General features: G+C 37.7%; 1 protein-coding gene across 2 annotated transcripts in view; it reads left to right on the plus strand.

The window, feature by feature from the left end:
• Positions 1-23,604, plus strand: part of APBA1 (amyloid beta (A4) precursor protein-binding, family A, member 1) — a 93,836-nt gene that overhangs the window by 64,372 nt on the left and 5,860 nt on the right. Inside the window, exons 2-11 of one of the 2 annotated variants that reach the window (XM_014942653.1) lie at positions 122-223; positions 3,460-3,499; positions 6,548-6,693; positions 11,845-11,877; positions 13,002-13,088; positions 13,675-13,860; positions 16,838-17,017; positions 17,778-17,990; positions 21,822-21,941; positions 22,606-22,746. In XM_014942653.1, coding sequence (XP_014798139.1) covers positions 122-223; positions 3,460-3,499; positions 6,548-6,693; positions 11,845-11,877; positions 13,002-13,088; positions 13,675-13,860; positions 16,838-17,017; positions 17,778-17,990; positions 21,822-21,941; positions 22,606-22,746 — 1,248 coding nt within the window. The remainder of the gene's footprint in view (positions 1-121; positions 224-3,459; positions 3,500-6,547; positions 6,694-11,844; positions 11,878-13,001; positions 13,089-13,674; positions 13,861-16,837; positions 17,018-17,777; positions 17,991-21,821; positions 21,942-22,605; positions 22,747-23,604) is intronic. The other variant, XM_014942654.1, reaches the window with a different exon arrangement.

The raw sequence follows: 23,604 nt of genomic DNA on the forward strand, positions 1-23,604 counted from the left end.
CCCCCCCCCCCCTCCCCCCATCCTCATCTCTTGTTTTCACTGCCAAGTTAGAGGAAAATAATAAAGAGCAATTTCTACATCAGCCACTCAGATTATTATTTAATTTTCTTGCCATGTCTAGTCTCCATCTCCAGATTCCTCTTCTCCTCGCGGTGCTGAATCGTCAAGTAGGCAACATCACCAGGATGTCTGCAGTACAGCAGAGGCCTCCACTAACAAAGAGGTAGAGTGAAATCTTTTTAAAAGCCACAGTCTTGTATGTGTTTCATATGCCTTTTTATTTTCCTTTTCTCCTTGTGCAATCACTTTTCTTCTTCCAAAATTGCAACAAACTTGAAAAGCTGATTTGTACCTCCTTTCACTATGTTTGCCTGTCTGTGTGACTGAATTTCTAATGTACTTAAGACTGTTTATCATGGCATTTTTAACTCTGTGTTCAGCTGGCACTAAATTTATTTAACAAGCTAGGAGGTATTGATTTACCAAACAGCCAACTTCACCTCTGTATTACAGAAAATAGAAGGAAGCTCTTTTCATTTTTCGTTGCATGAAGTCTTCCCACAAAGAAAAGACTGTTTCTCAGCCAGATGAAAAACTTGCTTAAATAATGATAATTAGCTAGTAATTTATGCTGCTTAGTATTTTGTCATTGTAGAAACTGACCTGCCAGTGATTCACAGTCAGAATTCAGAATTCAGTTCCTGACTCCTGGCTTCTCAAAATAAAGCTATATACTTACTTAGTTACTTTTTTTTTTTTCCTCACCTGACAGCTTTTTACACTGCAGTAGTTCTACCAACACAAAAGGAGAAAATGTGATTAGAGCTTCTTGCAGTGAGAAAAGAAAATAATTTGACATAAAAAGTACAGTCAGACCTTCTATACCAATGCAAATAAACAAAAAAATTCACAAACATTTGATTTATTTGCTTTTTGTTTTTGTAACTTCAAAAAAAACGTAGAAACTGTAGTCTAAAAAGATACCATATTGTTACTGATAGCAAGGCATAGGTTACCTTCCACAATGAAAAAAATGGATCTACTGTAACTGGAAATACTGGTTAAAATTGAAACACCAATGAGAAATCTATTCTTTGTCTTTTGTTATGATCAAAGCCTAAAAAAGCTTGTAACATATATGTAGTTGTGCCAGTCTACATCTGCATTTAAAAGAAATGAAAGGTTTCAACAGACTTAAGATTGCTAAAGCCTTCAAGAGTGGAGTATACCATTACCTTTTCATCTGCTATTTTGTTGGCTTGTTAAAGCCTTTAGCTTTCTGCAGTAGAGATTCTGTCACTTCATATATATGCTCACTTTTAGCGATTTTTAGATGTCAATAAGCATACGCAAAGGAAGAAAACAAACAAGATGCTACTCATTTCAGTGCTAGGATGTGCTTACATGTAATGGCAGAGGTCGTAAACCAGGTTTCACGCTAGAATGTGTCAGGTTGTTTGTTTCCCTCAGGTGAGCAATAATGCCTGCTTTAGTACTTGCAGTGCAAGAACAACAGTGATAAAGCAGTCTCATGATTTCTGGGAATGACTTTTAGGTCTTAGTAAAACCTTTTTTTTAAATATAAATTTTATATTGCTAGGTGGCAACAAGATTAACAAGAGTAATGCAATATTAATGATCTTGATATTTTATTATTCATGGCTATGTAAAATTAAAAGGGGTAGGTTTCCTCTTATTGGTAACTTTACCTGCTAGTTTATTATTCTTCTGGTCTTAGTAAAATGTTTTTCAACTTGGGTAATGAACAAAAACCCCTTAGTTTTCTGTGTGAGTTTTTGCAAGATACATGATGACAGTTTACACCACTCTATCCTGAAAAGAAGTTCCATCAGGTAGTCAGGTTGCTGAAGAATTTCCAAATCGGTAATTACAGACTTTATTCACTCTATTTAAAAAAATTAAAGTACTTTGGAAAGCAGATGACATGAGCTGTCTCTGATGTGTAGAGGATTTGTCCTCTAGGCCTGTCAGAGTTCAGTGGTTGAATTTCCTTCATAGCACGACATCAGCAGCAATTACAACCAGTTGTTGAAGTCTGTATGGATAGGTGGTCCAGTAAAAACATTCATCTGAAGAGATGAAAGAGCCAGAGACCTGAAAAGGCATATCGGTGTCCTCACAGCAGCTTAAATGCTTTGGCAGTGGGAGATTGTTGTTTATTCACATCTTTATTTATACTAGTACAATCTCTGATGGAGAGCTTTCTTGGTTTTGCAGTACAGCTTAGTCATTTTCATAAGGAACAGCAAGTACTTAAAGGCTGCACAGGCTCTGCTGTGTCACGCACCCTTTGTTTTTATTCAAAAGTTGTTTTATTTTATAGCAAGATGAGAATCATCCTGAGAAATCATCATATGAGAAGAATATTACTTGACACATCTGTTTTCTTTTTGTTGCAATGGCAAACACTGATAAATACATAGATTTTCCTTTAATAAAAATATATTAAGCAGTTATTGGGGGAGTTACTGCCAGTACAATTGATTATAAATCCATTAAAGTTTTGTAGTTCTTGGACTATCCAAAATTCTTACCTGCAACACATATGATAGCAGCAGATATTTCAATATACCTATTGCAATCTATATATTGTCACAGAGAATTTTCTTTGATTATTTTTCCTATGTGTTTTATGTTATTCTTCATAACAAAATGGTGAGTCTTACTCACTGGAAGTTGTAGCTTTGAGGTGTTTGAAGTGTTAGCCACTGAGTCTTTCACATAACATTGAAGTTGGAAGTAAGGTCTTACTTTAGATTGTGTATTTACATGTACAAGTCAGGATTATTTTTTTATTTGTTCACCTTTTATGAAATACCAGGTGTGGTTTTGTGCTTGATACAGTATAAAGATAGTTGGTGGTGAGGTGTTAGGGAACTCAGTTACCGCACAGAATACAGGTTGCTACCTAACCTGTTAAAATTTAGAAAGCTCTTTGTAGGCTGTATTAATGTGAGGGATACATCTAAGAACAATCCTAATGAACAACAGAATTTTGTTAATGAGTAACTGACTAGGCTGATGGTTTCAGCCATGAATAATAACAGTATAGTGTAATTTTATATATTCCTGCATGTATTTATTTGTAGTTGGAAGATCCAGTGTCTTTGAGATGTGATATATTTTCCTGCATACTGCTTGATTAGTAAAAGTAGAGCACTTGTTGGTAGACAGTTAATATACTACTGAACAACAAGTAACTGAAAACTGGGCCTTGTATGTTGACAGATAGATAAAGACACAAATGGAATATATTGAATTCAACTTTAGTAGATTCTTAAGAGTTTGAAAATAATAAATACGATAATAAATCTTATTAAATGGTGATCTTCTGCTAATGAGTGACTTATTTATTTTTTTTTTGGCATGCAGAAATTTTCAGTGCATATTTGTACATGTTCTGTTCTGTTTGAAATCCTTTTTTTCTCTTAATTACAGTCCAGAAAAAGCTTGGCTTCATTTCCAACCTATGTTGAAGGTAAGATAGTTCTACAATTGCTGAATGCTTTTTCCTACCTAAAACACTCCAATGTTTGTAATGTATAAAGTTTTATTTTTGTTTGCTGAATAGAAAAGCTGTGAAGGTTGGGTATATACTCATTTAGATTAAATTGTGTCCAGTGAGAAACCTGAGCTAAATCCTACTATGCTTTTTCAGAAGTTCAGAAGCATGGAGGTTTTACTTTTTTAATGTTTCATTCATAATTTCTGTCTCAGTTCTGCTTTTTTTTAATCAATGTCACTTAAAACGCTACCCTTTTTTTTAATGGTATTTACACTTGTGTGTGGGCAAGGAAAATATGTTAGACAAGAAGAGTGTAGTGCTCTCTCCAGCACTGATTCCAAATGGCAGGCTCAATCCAATCTCAGTTGGATTAATTAGCAGAACTGAATTAATTGGATTAATAGGCAGGCCTGCCATAGGAAATCTCCACTGCTTTACAGCTACTTCTCCTCTAATTAATTAGTACTTCCTGTCTTAGACTTAAGGTTGCACTTGTACTAGTGCTGAGTTTTTTCAGAACAATGTGAAAAAGCAAGTTACCTGCTACATGAATTTCTGTTACCTTTTGTATGAGTCTGCATCCATGTTGCAAAATGCAATTACTTTGTTATGAGAGCATGACAGAAGCAGAAAATTAGAAGTTTCATTTGTTTTTGGTTTTTTTCCTCCCCTGACAGCAGTTGTTCCATATGCTTGATGAAATGCCAGAAATACAGATTATGTGATACATCATTTAGACTGTCTTGGAACTCCTTGGATTGCTTTACAGTGTGCTGTGTTTAAATAATAGTGTGATCATTCTTTTTAGCCTACAAATTGATCCTTGGTTTAGTCTTCAGTGTATGAGCTGAATATTTTAGACAATGTCAACTAATGTAAATTTCATATATTGCTTTGAAACTGGCTGACCTTTGGAAATCTGCAGCAATGAAGGATCTCTCTTAGAACTGAAATTCGTCTGTTAGTGGTACCTCTATCTATCAAGGGCTATCTCAAATATTCCTCTCCTTAAATAAAAACAAAACAAAAGCAATAACTCTAGACTAAAATTTTCTTAGATGTTGGTCCAGTGCAAAATTCCTTAAAAAACAAATTTTCCATTCTTATGCACTAGCAGTACAAGAAAAGCTTGCTAACTTTTCTTCTGTTCTATGCTACACTTCCGTTCTAATGCTACACTTCCGTTCAGATAATAATTTAATTGTCAGAGGTAATAAATGGAGGCATTCTTATAGAAAGCAGTGCTGTCTGTGTGCTCACTTCTGGTGAAAATGGAGCACAGACTTTTTTTTTGTTTGTTTTTATGTGCTTCCTTTTGGGAGTCTTATGTACACCTTTGTCAGTCTAGATTTTTGATTTTTGTTTTGATCAGAAATTGTATGGTAAATGGTTTTGTATGCTTTATAGTGAAGTAGTGGAAGTGGTGAAAAGGCCTTAACATGTAGAGTAACAAATAGCAACACTTAAGATGCTGTATGGTTTCAGGACTGGAAGAGTGTGCAAATATATGGTACTTCCAGATGCATAAATTTACCTAAGGAAAAAGTTCCATTTCTATGGGTCATGTGCTTGAAAGTGACTAGTTCATTTTGAGCATTTTCCCAATCCATAGTATCTGAACAGTTCTGCACACTGAAGATGAACATCTCAAAATTACTAGTCATGAATTTTCATGCTTAAAGAAAATAAAGGAGACAAGCTTGCTTGTAAGATTTATACATCTACTTCTGTCTGTTTGTATAGTTTCAGTGTGATACTAATCTACCTCTCTTTCTTGTGTTATTTTGATCTTAATAATGGCTTGCATTTTTCTGGGGCCAAAGTTACCCATGCTCATTCTGACTGGTTGTTAATCTCTTCTAAGTAGAACAAAATTGGCATTCTAAGTAACACTAAATTTAAGCCCGATCACCTTATATCTCAAGGCACCCACTGAAATAATGAAACTCCATTCTGATATTGTAGGGTTTTTGCTTAGTTCTTAGACGAAAAAAAGAAAACCTAGAAACAGGGGGTTTTGGTGATAAAATGTGGACACTTTTACCATTAGCATTCTTTAAGGTGATTTGCATTTTCACTTCTCTTGAAAGTTAGTTCTTTTTCCTCACTTGTAAGAAAACAGGAAGCTTCTTATATTAACCAGCCTCCGTTTTGGAGCATGACAATTTTAACATGTAGCAAGGTGTTAAACCAGAACATTTTTACATATACAATTTTTAGATATAATCACCAAACACCAAAACACTTGCAGACCATAAATGCTGCTTTGTAAGGATTGGCATTGTTAGGCACTGAACCCTCTGACTTTCCACAGAAGTTGATGGCAGTCTTACCATTAGGAATCTGTGGGATTAAGAGAGTTGTTTTGCCATCAGGAGAGCCCACGCTCCATGTATTTAACAAAATTTTTATTAACTCTGTACTTTACCTTCATATCCTTGTTGACAATGAGAATGATTTTTAAAGGTCTGTGTTATAGAAGTACTTCGCTTGTTCAGGCAATCGGTATTCTTGGAAAGGGGAGATGTGTTGTACCTGTAAAGCATTCCCGAGGAGGTTCCTCTGCCCGTAGTACTAACTGCAGCTACACACAAGTGAGCAAGTGGCTGATGGCTCTTATTAAATTGCACCCTTCCTCTTCCTGCTTGTGACTGCTGGTCTGAGAATTGCAAGGCTGGTTTTGGCGGGCGAAGGGCAAGCTGAGTAACTGTGTCTGTCCCTTGACAACAATGAAAACCCACAGAGATTATTTTGCTCCAGGGTGATCCCTGCTCAAAAAAGAATGAGCTATTGCAAGGGACAGGCTGGATTAGCAATTACAGCTTTTGCTGGAGAGATGTTGAGAATGTTTGCTTGGTGTTTTGTACCTTTGAAAGTACTGGTTGCCATATCATCATGCTAAACTGAAGTATTTCAGGGGAGGATTTGCAGCCATCAGGTGCTGGCTCCAGTTGTCAGAGTGCAGCTGTTTTGCCATGGTTCAGCATGATTTTCTTCAGTGACAGCTTTCCTGTGTTACAGTTCCTGGACCTTGCGATCCTGAAGACTTAATCGATGGAATAATTTTTGCTGCCAATTACCTTGGCTCGACTCAACTCCTCTCTGATAAAACTCCCTCCAAGAATGTGAGAATGATGCAGGCACAGGAAGCTGTCAGCAGGATCAAGGTGAGGAATAATTCCTGCTGCTTCTCATACTTGTGTGTTGAGATTGCAGATATGAATTTCTCATGTACACAGTAGTTTTTTCATGTGGGGTTATCTGTGGTTTTGGTAAGGTTAAGTGCCTCATCTTTCTTTTGCAAAATAAATCATGTTAAATGCTGCTTTTAGAACAAGACTAATAAAGAAATGTTACCAAATCATTTTAATTCACTATGGTAATACTTGTGCCGTGTACCCTAAGTCGGAATGTGAAGTGAGTGGTGGTCTAGGTTATATATTACCTGGGTGTTGAGGGAAAACAGGTTTAGGGTATAACTAGTAATTACTGCAGCTGTTTCTGGCTTGGCACTTGATGAAAGTGGTACTGTGATAATCTCTGCAGTTATTTTTGACCCTGCTGTGCATACTGTTTTCTCCACCTTGCAGCAGCTATGAGCTGATTTAAAAAGAAAAAGAAAAGCCTGTGACAGTACAGAGATGTATGGAAACAAAATTTTGTCCAGGAATCCAGTATGTTTGCTTTGTTTGTAAAAAAGAAATGCCCGCTGATTTCTGTGCGGGCCATGAGAAGCAATGGGCTTGCTGCTGTGTTGTAAGCTACATTGGTGACATTGTCAACTGAAATTAAGGTGTGTGGATGAAGTATTGCAGGGCTGTAGAGGGTGCTGCAATATGCCCGCTACCCAAACATGACTGGGTCGTAGGCACACAGCTTCCTCTTCTGCTAATTCAGCTAACGAACACAACCTTCTGAAAGTTTTCTTTAGTTCGATATTTGTGTGTTCTTCTTTTGTATAGTTTATCTTGGATTCCAGCTCAGACTCTGCAATACAGTTGCATAAAAGGGAGAGGAAAAGAGACAGCATGTTAACAGCAAGGCCAATAGCACTGTCTATTAACGTCGGCTGATGCTTTCTACCGTTATTATTCCTTCCAGTGTTTTCCATGCCAGGTGTTCAGTTTGGTCTCTGCATGAAACTTTCACAGAGAACCTCCAACTAGAGATACTTCCAGAAATTGAAATTTTGCTAATGTTCAAATACATAAGGTCTTGCAATCTTGTCCTTGAAAATCACTAGTACTCTAGCATTATAGAGGAGTCAGGGATGTAGCCTTCCTGTTACAGATAAGTCATCTTCTGCCGTCTCTGTAGAAGCTTCCACAAACTTCAGCAGCGACTGAGCCTATTGCAAAAAAAATGTTTTATCTGTTTACATGGAGACTGTGGATTCAGTGACATTTTTAAAAAAGATTTTTCACTTGGCTTTCTCAACTCTGACAACTCTTGGTGTGTTCTTCCCAAAGCTACTGTGGAGACTTTCCTTTACAGAGTCTGCTTCTTTGCTGCTCTGGGTGCAAGTAATGCTGTGCCTGTCTGTTTAGTAGTCCCCATTCTTTCCTGATGCTTGGCCGCAGGGTAGAAAAGTTGTCTGATTTGAATGCACGGGAAACTAAAGGTAAAATAGAAAAGGGAGAGAAATAAGGGCTTCATTGAGGCTGTATCTAGGAGGGATGCATCACTGGAGGCTGAAAGATTAGCATCAGCTATCATAGGAAACTGGTATCCAGAGTTGAACTTGAGCATGGAGCTGGGCAGGAAGTTTGCACCTAGGAGGTAAAGCTTGTGTGGGAGTACACAATAGACAAAGATTAAAGGAATTGCTTCAAAGTGGCTCTATGAGGTATAAGAGTGTAGAATCTTTCTCTGGTATGAAATGTTTTTCTTGGAAATTCATTAACAAAACAAAGTTTTTTCTGAGGATTCTGTTATGCCTCAGTGCTGCTGTGCCTCAAAACAGAAGAAATCTGTTTAGTTCTTTTCACTCATAAACCCCGTAATTTATACATCCGTATAAATTAGCAGGCATGCATATTCTTGGTTGTAGTAAATTTCTCTCAGGGTGAAGCTCCAAACAGTTGCATTGTTGATCTGGCAAAACTTGTGCACAGAATTTTCTGAATCTGTGTTTCAGAAAATTGTACACAAATACTATTGTACCTTTGACAGTTAACTGCTTTTCCACTTCTAGGCAAAGCTCAGGCAATGTAAGTACACCTCCCTGCACTTTAGGGTCTTTGGTTTACTAGGGTTGGTTTTGGCCGGTTTTGGGTCTGATTGCCATTAAAGCTAAACTTTTTTAGTGAGAAATTCATTATGACAGATGGAGTTCCTGCTGCAAGATGCATCATGGCATAAGTTAGCCTTGTGCAAAATACTGCTCACACAATGACTGTGATACTTGTGCCCTACACGTTTGTTTACAGAGTGTGTTGGGTGTTGCGTGTGAAATATTTCTCTGTAGTTAAACATATGTTATGAATTAAGAACAAGCTTTTAAAAATTTACAAACTTGAAGTTAAGAGCATCAGAAAGTGGGGAAGAGCTTTGTTTACCTGTGTGCACATAGCTTCCGTATGAATGTGTTCCTTTTAAAATCTAATAACCCCTATAATGCTTCCTTTTAGCAGAGCCGTCAGATCACATATTCATTCTTTTTGAGTATGAACAGATTTTTAAAACAATTGTCCATGCTGCTTCTTGAAACAAGTATCTCTTCAGTTAGAACTACAAGGTTTTTCTTGCTGAGGCATTCATCTCTGTGAAGTCCAACTAACTTAAGACAGATACTTTGCTTTGAAGGCATTCATCAAACGTAGTTATTTTAAATTTCCACTAGGAGGTACTTTTAGTAATAGAAAAGGTATTTCACGATTTTCAGACTGTAGTCTCCCTTCTTCAGACAGCACAGAAAGAAAGATCTTTTTGACTTTTTACTTGGAGTGCATGTATACTATTTGTAGAAGTAAAAAAGTTGATGTTCCTGGTTACAGTTCACAGCTGATCCATGAGTTTTACGTGTCAACTAACAATTCACTTTCATTTTTATTTTTCATCACCAGATTTGAGCTGTGTGGCAGATTTGAACATTTTTAGATAATAACTGATTTAATCACTGAATGGAATTTAACATGTGAAGGTGTGTTAATATTCTGCACATTTTGTTCACTCAGTGTCATCTGGATCTTCACTGAGTTTCAGTACTTTTTTTTGTAGAGGTTAAATGGCTTGAGTATGTTTGAGACATCTCTGTAGCAAAAGTGGAAGCTTGCTGTTTTTTAATAATTTATAATTTTGGAAATTGATATTAGATACATGGTTAAATTTCATTTACCTTAAATGAAAAACCTGGAGTCTGTATATTTTTTAAAAAAATAATATTTTATTTTGTTGAGGTAGTTTCTGGTTTTTCTAAGAATATAGAAGGACTCTTTTGATCTAAATTAGCAAATAATGTGATAAAGAGGATTTGTCTGATAAAGCATCTTGCGTAGAATTATTCTAATTTATTTTTTTTTCCCACGGACCATAACTTCTTTTGTGACATTCCCGTGTAGTGTTAAATCACTTATTAAAATGGGTTGTTCCATATCATTACCTCAGTTTTATGGAATATCTGAAAGTCATTCTTAAAAAAATTAAAATAACAGTATGCTCAGATGCTTCTATTGCAAGAGCAGAATTTTCAATAAATTGAATGATAGTGTGTTTTGATTAATCTTTGATTTTGCATTGTGAATCTCTAGTGCAAGGATTTTTTTTCCCCGCTTTTTCTTCTTTTTGTCCTGTGCTTTTCTGTTTTTGTGAGGTCCATCACTCTGTAAAGTTTGGGGAAGGGGGGAAATTGTCTGAAGGCAAGCTTGATTTTGGAAGGCACTTTAAATGCTCTATCTCATGAGTGAATCTCCTTGCCCAGTATGTGTCAGGCAGCTGTTCATGAGTATATTATTTCTGAGTACCAACGTGAATGAATATTAATTTAACGAAGAACGTGCAACATGAGGCAGTTCTAATTGTTTTTGCAATAGTTTGGAATCACCAGGCTATCAAATATTTATTACTTTGATAAAGGTGACTAAAAGCTGCCGTGATAGTGTTTGTATTTGTAATTAAGCAGCACAGTCTAAAGATTCAGCAGCTGCTTTCAGATTTGTTTAGGTGAAACCTAACATTTAAGTTGTGAGCATCAGTACAAAATATTTGATGTTTCTTGTGATTGTGGCCTCCTGTTTGTTCTTCATAAAAGTAGTTCACTATGAATCTTTATGAAGCCTATAATAGTAAGTCACCTTCCAACCTCAAGAACACCTGTTAATTTAATTAGCTGAGAGGCTGATACTGTTGGAAGTAAAAGGTTATCTGCCAGCCTGGTGAGTATTGCACTTCTTCAGTAAGCAGGTCCATAAGTTTGGATCACCTTGGTTTGAATTAATGATTGCAAGACTGTAAGAGTGATGCTTATTTGTGGTGGTGGTGTTGTCACAGTAGCCGCATGTAAGGAATCAGTTTGGTTGATATATCTCTGTATGTAAATAAATTTAACTACTTAGTGACAAGAGACCTATTTTCAAATGTTTGTGGAACAGAAGTACGTGTTCCACTGCCTTCTTGAAAAAATGTGGTAGTATGGACATATCTATGTGCAGGTGTCGCAGGAAAACGTGTTGTCCAGATATGCAGTGCTAACATTGGTATGGGTATATTTTGCACAGAAGGTGGAGAAAATTGAGGTGAAAGTTACCTTCTGTAATTTTGTTTTTCCAGGAAAAAGTAGCATAGTTTTAGGGAGGTTATTTTTTAAAGACTGTTTGAGAGCATCAGAAAACTTGAATCTAAATTCTTTCATTCTAAAAAAGCTGGAATAATAATGGTCAAAATTCTTCTCTCACCTTTTACACAATTGTTGCTTCAAAAAGAAGTAGCCATATGGTTTATACTACTGTAAATGGGGGGAAGCTCTGTTTTTTTCTTTAAAAAAAAAACACCCAAGGGAAAAAAAAAATGAAAAAAACCCCTCTTATTCATTGTGAGTACATTTTAAATGAAGAAAAAAAAATTGAATATTTTTGTATTCTTCCTGACTCTTTTGGTGTGGTTTCTTTTCATTTTTTTTAAGTAATTGTGCTAAAAATGAAATTTTAAAATTTTTTTAAAGCCAAAAAGAAAAGAAGGAAATTGATCTAAGCAGGGACTAATTTAGAATAGCTAATAGTCTGTGAGCCCTGGCATTAGCATGCAGATTCCTGCTTGTCTTGGAGTCTCTGTAAGTTCTTTTCTAACTATTCTCCTGTCTCTGTTTGTTCCATGCTAAGCAGATGGCCCAGAAATTAGCCAAAAGCAGGAAGAAGGTGCAGTACAAACTCCATCAGCTTGATGTTATGCCTGTTCTTTTGTTTTCTGGGAGGGTTTTTTGCCTTTCTTTTTTATTTTATGCTTTTATTTTCTGCATCCAGCAAGTTTTTTTTTAAGATTTATTTCTAAGCCACCATACAAGTTGACATTTCTCAGAAATCAGTTGCCTGATTGGCCATTTTTTGTTGCTTATCATTAGCCATTTCATGTTAGAAATAGAATAAAGATTGGATTTATCAAATGGTTACAGGCGGTACCCAAAATGCTTACTAAAGAAACAGGACTGACATGGCAAAGGTTTTAACTCTGTAAAATGATAGATTAAAATGAAGTCTTTTTATTTTACTTTATCTTTCTACAAGAGTGCTTCGTTTGATTAATAGAAGTGTCAAATTGCTGGATGCAAAAAAGAAAAAAAATATGTATATACACACAGTAATATGCTGAGATTTACTCATCTTAGTAATAAGCTTTGTTTATGGAGTTTTTAAGTATCTTTTAACAAATCTAATTTTTTAAAAATTAAAAGTGTTTGCTTTCTGTTAACAAAATATGACTTCTGAAGTGGGTTAGTGCTTGAGTAGTGTGTTGTCTGACTGTGAAGGTCTTCTTCCCAGAACTGCATTGTGAATTGCTTAAACTGTACCCACCCATGGTACGGGTTTTTCCATTGGTCTTGGCAGTCACCGTTGGCCTGTATAGAAATTCCTCAGGCAAAAAATACTGTTACGCCTTTCTATGGCTTGTGTGAAAAACCTTCTTTAAAGTGGGATTCATAATGTGGAGAAATTAGGAGAATCGTTTTGATTTTCATGAAATCCTCATATATTTTATGTTGCAATCAGGTATAATTTTACTGAATGAGAAAAAATGTCAGGGAAGCTTTTATGGGGTGAACAATTTTTCAAATAATATCCAATTTGCTTTCACATATATGTATATAGTTTCCATATCTTTGTGTTTATCTTTAGCTTCTGTGGTCTAATACTTTATCTTGCATTGCTGTTCTGGTGACTGTGTCTTAGTGCGCCCCTGTTTGTGAGCTAACATCATTAGTAAGTATGTTACCTAATGTTTTAATTTGAATGTTAAAATCCATTGAAAATCCATTTACTTTCAGGCTCCAGAAGGTGAATCACAACCCATGACTGAAGTGGACCTCTTCATTTCTACACAGAGAATAAAAGTACTGAACGCAGACACACAGGTATAGACAAAGATACCTTTGTCAGTATTCTGGTGCAGTAGACTGCTGAAATAAGACTGCCAAAATTTGTTCTTCAAAAGGTGCTGGCTTCTGTATTTCCCTCCAAGATTTCTTAGTAAGAAATCCATGCCCAAGAAATATGTCATACATGCAATTACTGTGTTGTGGCTGACTGTAGAAATAATTAGAATTTGTGGGTAAGCTAGTTGCAGTCAGCCCATTTCTTACAAGACGTGATGCATCAAGGTATTGATTGTGCGCAAAGTGGCCCAAAATGTTTGGTTGTGGTAATCTGAAATTCATAGTCCTTTGCGTATATATGCCCAGCATGTTCAGGTTCTGATATTGAGGTCTTTATGTGCTTTTCCACAGAAAACACAACTTTAATTTGTAAAACTTGCACTTTGCTTTAGTTGTCAAAAGTGAAGCTCTTGCATTCTATTGGCGTCTCTCTTCATGCATGACAGCTATCACAGACTTCACGTAACAGAGGTCTTATATTGCCATTTTTTTGTTTTCATAATACTAGGTGTGCAATAAGAACTTCCTTGAAACAGCTGCTCATGTTGCTTTTTGTATTCCTCAGGAAACCATGATGGATCATCCCCTGCGGACCATTTCTTACATTGCAGATATAGGAAATATTGTCGTTTTGATGGCTCGTAGGCGAATGCCACGGTCTAACTCACAGGATAATGTGGAAGCATCTCACCCTTCCCAAGACGGAAAGAGGCAGTACAAAATGATTTGCCATGTCTTTGAGTCTGAGGATGTAAGGAACTACTCTGTCTTGTAATTTTCTAGGGATGTAAATGTAAGCACATTTTGGTAGGCTTGAAATCCATAGCAAGTAGCCCTGCTTGTTCACTAACTGCAACCAAGTATTTCATCTAAGGAGAGGAACTTGCCTTCTAATTGTATGTTTAAACCTGACTTTTTTTTACTCACAAAACTGATGTTTATACAAATCCTTCCCATTTTTAAGCTTCTTCTGTACCTTGCAGTAACAATGAGAGAGGGTCCACTTGCCACAGCTCGCAAATACCAGCTCAGAGTCTACATGTTAGAGTGAAAGTCTGTCAGAGATGATTATTTTCCTAGGGAAATTCTGATCCCAGGTATTGCACCAAGGATCACTGATACGTTCTACAAGGATGATTTTTTTTTTTTTTTTCATTAGCCCAAAGAGACTTGGGCTGGTGAGTAGTTGCTGTCATCATATCAAAAAGCCAACAGAGAAAGTTGGTGATTCCAGCAATCTCAAAGTATGCTGAATGAAGACACAGCTGAGTGAATTTTAGTCTATGGTGCAGGTTGCTAAGTTATGTTATATAGGACTTGGTATCCTGTCTTCACAATCAATGTGCATAACTTGCTGATTTTATGCACTTTTAAAGCTCAGAAACTGAAAAGTAAAATCAAACATATCAGATTGAAGTGGCTAGGTATATAGTTGCCAGGATCATAATCAAGTTAGCCCTAATAATTTGGGAAAATAAAAAAAAAAATCTCAGTTCTAAGCCCTTCAAATAGCAGAGTATTGCTTAAAAGAAGTGAGGTGAAAATCCTCATAGGTCTTCCATTCTGCAGTGTATCAGCGAAGACTTTGGGGTGGGAGGGTTTTCTTGAATATGCAGCTGATTTTATGTCATGATGAATCTGTTCTAAGCCCATGTGTTGATAAATTATCTAGTTGCAGATGAATGTACATATACGAACCACTGCTGAGGTTAAAAAGTAAGGGCAAGAGCACTGACAGAAGTAAACCTCTGCCAAAATTTTGACAGAGAGCATAAGAAATTGTGGATCTTTTTCCCCAAAGTAATGTGCAAGCAGTTTTGCAGAGCCTTTCAAGAAACTCTTGTGAAAATGAAAAGAGTAGCCAATGGTTTTTCTGCTTATTATCATTTGATACACTGCCCACTTTGAGGCTGCTGTTCCTGTATTTCCAGTCACAAGTTGGACAGTGCTAGCCCTCTTCCTGGCCAGTTGAAAAAGCAGAAATCAAACTGTCAGGTTCCAGAGCCTGGGACTTATTTCCCTTTAGCACGTGTGGTCTGACTGTGATCCAGATTTGCTGGATCTGTTTTCCAGGCTGCTATTAATACTTTGGCTAGCTGGAATATGTGCTTCCTTTTGGGCATCGCTGACAGTAGTTTCTGTGGTTTGTTTGGATCAGCCCATTTTTGTGTCAGATGTGATCCTCCCTATGCCACCAGATATTGGCTTGGAAAACACAGGCCTGCAGATCCAATAAAAGCATGTGAAAAAATGCTGAGAAATTGCAGGAGATTATATCAGCTCTCCTTAGTCGGGGTATAGTTCACAAATAGCTTGCAAAATTTATCTCAAATACACAAAGGGCTAAAAAAAGAGAGTAGAATCATTGTAGCACCTGTTACAGCAAGGAGATGACAGCTTCAAAAATCCTGTACATCTAGTGGAGTAGTACAGCCTGTTTATGTTATAAAACTCATGTGTAAAACTCATTGTCACCTTTTATTCTTCTGGGACAGCTGGGTATTTAGGTGAATTAACCCAGAGGTGGTAAGCCCTCAAGCAAGTGTTGGCCAGAATGTGTTTCTCCTTGGAAGAGTCCTTATCTAAGGAGGACAGCACCAGGTTTTCCACTGTATTTGGAACTGGATCTTCAAATGATCTATATGTCCAAATGCTGGGTGTCTAAATGGGAGTTGATCTGTTCTTGGAGCAAACATACATGTGTATGAATGTAAAGTCCACATATGTCTCCTCATCTAGGTTACTGAGCTGTGGAAGTGTACTTTTGCCATTTCCTTCCTGTCTCCTCCTTGCTGTCAAACCTGGGTTGATCTCACCCTGGTCACTGCCTCGAAGGGAGGCATCCCTCTGGTCTGCTGTTCCCATCTGCCTCCCCCACCTTGCGTGTCTGCCTTGTGCCCGTTTTCTCTTGCACTGTGGCCCTAGAACAGCTCATGGTGGGATCAATGCAGTTTAGCAAGTGGTGCATTTGGTGGCTTTAGGTGTAGAGAAGGCTACAGGAAGCTGCAGGTGCAAGAGCGTGCACACAAAGGACAGGCTGAGAAGGAAAGAGGCGGGGAACTGGCAGAATCATGGGAGTTGGAGGGAGGGAAACAAGAAATGAAGGGGAGAGAAGTTGAAGGAGGTAGGCAGGGTGGAGAAGGAGATGTGAGTGACCATTTCCAGTCGCTTCAAGGCCTGGATCTGGTCGCTAGTTGCTGCCCTTTTCCTGTTTTGTCTGAAGTAGGAGTAGCCAATGTGGACATGATGGTTTTAAGGGAGGGTTAAGAAAAAGAGGAAATATCCTCTTACGTGTGGTGGTTTGTTTTCTAGTAGACATTTTCATTTTCACTGCTGGCTTGTCAGAGAATGGCGTTACCTCTCTGCTGGAAGGGAGGGCCATCTGGGAGCTGCACGTGTGGGAGGAATTGTAGGTGCAAGCTACAGTCACTGTAGCAGGTATACCTTTACATTTACATTGGCAGTTCTTGCCTGTGAAATGATGGCTTTATTTGCATTTCTCATTTATAATTGCTCACCAAGCTGGATTCATGGCACAGGTGTTGACATTTTGGGGGTCTTTTAAATTAATTTTTAATGCACAAATATTTTTTTAAACTCAATTGCAGTAACCTGACTTGTAGTGATTGTGTGTTTTTACAGTGTGATTGTAACAGAGAAGGTGTAAGTGCACAAGACCATCAGAATGTTTCACTCTTTTCTTTTCTCTTCTCTGTGAACTGCTACAGGCACAGTTGATTGCACAGTCTATAGGTCAAGCATTTAGTGTGGCCTACCAGGAATTTCTGAGGGCAAACGGAATCAACCCAGAAGACCTCAGCCAGAAGGAATATAGTGACTTGCTCAATACCCAAGACATGTACAATGATGACCTGATTCACTTCTCCAAATCTGAAAACTGCAAAGATGTATGTCTCTCTTTTTTTTTTTCCCATAAAAGTATTAAGCTGCTGTGTACCAGGTGCTGGCCCCGCTGGCGGAAATCAGAAAACCATTAATGCTTCCTATAAATGACCTCAGTTAGCCTAGAATATCCTCCCAAGTAGGACACCCTGTCATGAGTTCTGTTTCAAAGGCAAACAGTGAACCCAGAATTTGTCAGCAGTGAAATTGTTTACCGTCTGTTTGTGTTCTTTTCACCAAATAATTTTCAGAGACGTTCGACATTTTATGTTAATGGAATTAATATAAAACAGATTAACAGAGTGATACAATTTAAAGGGTTACAATAAAAAAATATAAAATTTATAGAGGGATAGCTGTCTGTGAAAGTGGCTGATTCCAGATTTTAAAGGATTGTATTTGCTGAAAGGGTATACATCTTGGTTAATAAAGATAAACCAGTGCACCACTGCAACACCCAGGCAGTGGTTTTCCAATCCACAGTCATAAACCCTTGCAATCTCTTCCTGCTTAGCTTTGTCCACCAAAGTCCATGACACCAGGGTTTCTTCCACTCCAGTTTCTTCTGCTTATATGAAGAAATAAGTTGTGAGGGGTTTTTTTGCACTAAGCAAAATCTATATTATGTAATGTTGATCATTTCATGTTTCAATACAAATGAAATGTAATTAAATGTGTACCCTGTTTTGGGGAGGAGGAATGTTAATCAGTTCCATAGGGTGTGAAGAAGCTTTTTTTTTTGAAACATTTTTTCTTATGATACAGGTTTACATTGAAAAGCAAAAGGGAGAAATCCTAGGTGTAGTGATTGTGGAGTCTGGCTGGGGATCAATTTTGCCTACTGTTATCATAGCCAACATGATGCATGGAGGACCAGCAGAGAAGTCTGGGAAGCTGAACATAGGGGATCAGATCATGTCAATCAACGGGACCAGTTTGGTTGGCTTACCACTCTCCACATGTCAGAGCATTATAAAGGTATGGAGAATGTTTCCGGAACTCACACATTTTAAATTGATTACATAATAGGAGAGGAGAAAGTATAGAAATCTTAAGTAAATTCTTACCAAGTGTTTGTATAGCACTTTCCATTTCACATAGTTTAAACTACTGTGGGAATTAGGGTACACCAATTTTCTGACTCCCAGAAAGTGAGCTGTACTGTGTACTTCTATAGACAAAGACTCTGCAGAACTTCACAAGAGAATGTTTTGTTGAGAAGGAGCATATTACCAAATATGTAAGATATATGTCTTCACAGATATGTGAGGGCACTTAAAAGTTTTACGTACAAAAGGAGGCACAGGTGCATAATATTGTCCGAGGCCCTATTAGCTGTTTAAATGCCTCCTAGTATCTGGCTGAAGTATAGCTGATGCTTTTTTGGTGTTTTGTTTATAACTTTTTTTAAAACTTTAAAACTTTGAATTAAAGACATACTTATCCTCTGTAAAAACTTTGCCTGAGTTATTTGAAAGTGTGGTGCTTCTCTTCTTTTGGCTAAATAGGATATTTTAATTTGAAGAGATTTTTTTCTAGTTGTCAGAAAAGCATGTGACTGCAAAAAGCATGCAGGTCAACTGGAACTGAACAGTGCCTGAGGTAGCTGCAGCATACACGGGGATGGGCATTTAAATATTAGAGTTTCAAGAGCTGGAAAGATGCATGATTAGGGAATGTTTGAGATGAAGCTATATAGACTTTGTGTCTACATGTTATGATCTGCAGGAGGCCTGTGGGGCTATTTCGATAAATAACAGTGTAATACTGGTAGTGTGTTATACAGGAATTCCTCTCTGATTTCTAGGAATATGGCTGTGAACTTATTTATTTAGACAAATTTCTGGTAACAAGTTGTATTATGTAATTTTTTTTCCTTTTTGTACTTTTTTAAATCACAAAGTCAATTTTGCATTTACGAAGTAAAAAAAGTAAATTACAAAGTAAATTTTAAATTTTTGTCCATGGATTAGATTCTCAATACTTGAGCTAAGATGTTTGCTATAAAGACTTCCCATTCTGGTTTTCAAAAATGTTAATGCTGACTTCTTATGAGTAAGAAATGTATAAGTCACTGAACCTCCCATTTTAGATTTAGTGACTAGAAACGATAGCCTGGAAGTGTAGCATACTGAAAACATGGCAAAAAGAGTCTTAAATTTGTGAAGGAAAGAAAAAAGAACCATATTAAATATCTTTGTGCCAGCTTCAGTGGAACAAAACTCCCTACAAATTTAGGCTTTTTAGGTAGCCATGCTTGTTTCCTACCCCACATCAGTTTTATTTCTAAACTGTGATGAGTTGTGCTTCTCTGATTCTGAGCCTTTTCAGGTGGAGTTTCATTGTGCTCATCTGTACTTTCTCAAAAGAGAAACAACCAGCTTTGCTGTTTCGAGCTTCTGCAGACCTTTCTTTTCCTCACTGATACTTAACTGCCATTGCCATAGGAACTACTAGTCATTTATTTTGTCTTTCTAAGGAGAAAATAGTCTGTATTTTTGCAGATCTTCATAACCATACATCTGAAGTTGTTCATATAGCACTTCTGGTAACAAGTATATATAACACTGAATGATGGAAGCATACATTTAAATGTGGCAGAAATATCTCAGGATTTCAGATTTCTTTAGCGTGCTGTAGGGAATCCTGTCAAAAGATGAGAATATTGTGTAGATAAGAATATCTTGCAAGCACTTCAAATAACATAGTTTCAGTATTATAGATGTAATCTCTACTACTAATTGACCATAAACCAATTGCAAACTGACAGAGATCAGAAACTTTCCATATGTGGTGGTTATTCCCTAATTGCGTTATGCTACTTTTATCCTTTTCAGAAGCATCTGGTGCTGGCACCTATCAAAAGCAGACTGAGGGACTAGATAAGCAAATGATGCAATTGTTTTGTTTCTGATCAGCATATATTACCTGTCTGCATAACACTGGAAATTAGCCACTTCTGAAATACGTTTGCTTTCTGGAAAATTAGAAAATCGTTTGTTGGTGACTACATTATTATTTTTTTCAAGGAATACATATAAACTTGCACATTTGTCAGGGAAGTAAGAGTGCAACGATACCAGCTCTGTTGAGGGCATGTAACCTGGGTGAACTCAGATGTGACTGAAGTGAGACGCTTGAATTCCTTATAGAAAAGAGTGCCTCCAGTACTCTGCATGACTGGTACCCTCCTGGATTTAGAATGCTGATGTAGAAGTCCCTCAGACTTCTGAGTTAACATCATACCCGTGGTTAATTAGTCCCTGTCTTCTACTGTATGTGTTGTTGTGATGACCTGCATATAGGAGATGAATTGCCCTTGAGTACGTGTGGTGTGCTGCTAACTCCTCCCTGGAGTGGTGGAGTCCATAGTCATGGAAAAGATGGCGTTCAAACCTTCTTTCTGCTGCCAGTGGAGTAGAAGCAGATCCCACAGCCACGTGCTTTTTCATTTTGTGTTCACACAACCATTCTCCTGGATCTACTCTGAATAATGAGCCAAGCTGAGCTCAGCGCTGTGTGTAAGTGAGGGCAGCTGTCTTCTGTGTGATAATTGCATCCAGTTTAAGGCACTGACAAGAAAGCATACTCTAAGGAATTCACCTTGGCAAGGATGCCAGTCTGGTTATTCAAGTCACTGCTGAATCTGGAGTTTAGCTCAACAGAATCAGCACAGTAAACTGCATATTGAGACTTCAGTGTATTACCTTAGCTATAGTAGGAGTTATTTTTCAGAATTAACCTTTTGAAGTCAGTGTCAGACACCCGTTAGTTGTAGCAGGACCCAGATTTCAATTTTACATAAAAAAGGAATTCAGAAGTAGGTGCTGGAATTGGTAAGTAAGGTGGAAGTTGCTGTATTCTTTATAAGGCATTTCTTTCTTGATGTGGATTTTATTTATGTATTTATTTATGGCTAACCTTTTGTGTAAATGAATCATTTCAGGAAAATCTCTTAATAATCTCCAAGAGCTCTGAATACTTGAAGTTGTACAAGGGGTCAGATTGCAGTTATCTACGTTTTTATATTTGAATTTTCAGGAAGACACACAATCACAGAGTCTCTGAGGCTGGCAGTCATTGCTGAAACTTTGACCCACGCTTTGACCCACACTTTGGTTCAAAGTAGAGTAGGTTGCTTAGCACTGTTCTCACTGCAGTTTAAATAACTCCAAGGTTGGATACTCCACAACCTCTCTGGGTAATCTGTTCCAGTGTTTTACTACCCTTACCAAAGTAAAAATAACTTTTCCTCCTTCAATTTTCTTCTGGTAGCAAAGAGCTTATGACAAATGTGATAGAACTCATTTAGAAGGTAGGAGGAACGGAAATTAGGAGCACTGCTTACACAAGCATGATATGAGCAGGGCCTGCCGTTTGCTTGACAGAATTTAATATATCCTATTAGGGAAACCACTTATTTGTAACTACCTTAGCTACTTAAAATTTTATTTCCCATCCACAGTTATTGGCTTTTTTGGTGAACTGCATAGACCTGTTTACTATTCTTTTTATACATGGTTTGTGTTATCAAATGAAGAAATTGCCAGCAGGAAGGTAGTGTTCTTAAAACAACTGTGTCAGCTTCTTGGCAAGAAAAATTTGATATTTTGTTACTCATTTCACTAAATATTCTGATGTCTGTATGTGACATTAAGTGATCAGATTCTGTTACAATGCATACAAAGAGCTGTTTATTCAGAGCTGTTCCCATGTCAACATTTTAACACTTTTTCCCCCTCGCAATGCTTATATTAAATGTTTCACTCTATCTTTGCCAGCATTTTTCATGGTGATTTCTTTCCACAGGGTTTGAAAAACCAGGCCCGAGTTAAACTGAACATAGTTAGGTGTCCTCCGGTAACCACAGTCTTGATCAGGAGACCGGACCTCAGATATCAGTTGGGCTTCAGTGTGCAGAATGGGATTGTAAGTAGCTTTCCACACTCACTGGTTAAGCTTTAATGGACATGAAACTTATCCATTTGGGGGTAAATTTCAGTGTGGGAAGAGGGAAGCTGCCATTTTGTCCCTTACAGCAAGCAGGACTTTGCACATGCTTTAAGTCTAAGATACAAAATCTGAGTTGATCAGTTATTTTTTTTCTTTGACTCTACTTCACAACTTTAGAGACAGCCAAAGAAACAGAAAAGCTGCCTTAGGTTAGAGAAACAATAACGTGTAGCAGAGGGTGTTTTGAATCTGCATCGTTCATGTCTCTAACCAAGCTATTGCATGATCTCAAAAGAAAAAGGCTGACCTTGACCTGTTTTATTGTGAGGCATCTGCATTCTGATGTAAGGCATCTGCACTGTTAAACTGTGGTCCTTCATTCACTCTTAAATTTCCAAGCCACAGCACATGTGACGTACAACACAAACAGCCTTTTCTGACTGTTCTGCTCTTGGAAGAGAAAATCCAGTAGTTATTTGTCACTGACAAATTTTACTTTCAATCTTTGATTGATTACATTTTAGAATTTGTTGCAAGTCTCTGTGTTTAAATGCTGATTTACAGTTTATAGGCAAAAATGAGTAATCTAAAGCCTCTGTTACTTATCTAGGCCCTGATAATTTTGTCCTTTCCCTTCCAGATCTGTAGCCTTATGAGAGGAGGCATAGCAGAGCGAGGAGGTGTGCGTGTCGGCCATCGGATCATTGAAATCAATGGACAGAGTGTTGTAGCAACACCTCATGAGAAAATTGTTCACATTCTCTCAAATGCTGTTGGTGAGGTAAGAGCAGGCAATGTGTCTAGACAGTATGACATAGTTTATCGCTGTTACCATTTAGAAACAAAAGCAGTAATGAGTGGTGTCCCTTAAGGGACCATACTGGGACCAATAGATTTTAATATCTTCATCAATGCACATTGATGGTGAGATCAAGTACACCTGCAGCATGTTTGAGGATGCTCAGTAGTGCAGCTGATCTGCTTTAAGAAAGGGGTGCCATTAGAGAGACCTTGACAGTCTTGAAAGAAGAGCCTGTGTGACCCTCCTGAAGTTCAACAAGGTCAAGTGTAAGGTTCTGCACCTGGGTCTGGGCAGTCTCCAACATCAGTACAGACTGGGGGATGAATGGATTGAGAGCCCTATGGAGAAGGACTTGGGAGTACTGGTGGATAAAAAGCTGGGCACAAGCCAGCAATGTGCACTTGCAGTCCAGAAAGCCAACTGTACCCACACAAAAGAAGTGTAGATCAAGAGAGGTGATTCTGCCCTTCTACTCTGCACTGGTGAGACCCCACCTGGAGTACTGCGTCCTGGAGAGCTGGGGTTGTTCAGCCAGGGGAAGGGATGAGTCTGGGGAGATCTTATTGCTGCCTTACTGCTGCCTGTATAAAGGAGCCTTCTAAAGAAAGATGCAGAGAGACATTTTACCACGGCCTGTAGTGACAGGACAAGGGCCAACAGTTTTAAAATGAAAGAGGGTAGATTTAGATTGGACATTATGGAAGAAAGTTTTTACAATTAGGGTGGTGAGAGGCTGGAACAGGTTGCCCGGAGAAGCTGAGGATGTCCCATCCCTGGAAGTGTTCAAGGTCTGGAAGAAAGTTTTTACAATTAGGGTGGTGAGAGGCTGGAACAGGT

The sequence above is a fragment of the Calidris pugnax genome, unplaced genomic scaffold (genome assembly GCF_001431845.1).
Source record: "Calidris pugnax isolate Ruff unplaced genomic scaffold, ASM143184v1 scaffold109, whole genome shotgun sequence".
Taxonomy (NCBI): Eukaryota; Metazoa; Chordata; class Aves; order Charadriiformes; family Scolopacidae; genus Calidris; species Calidris pugnax.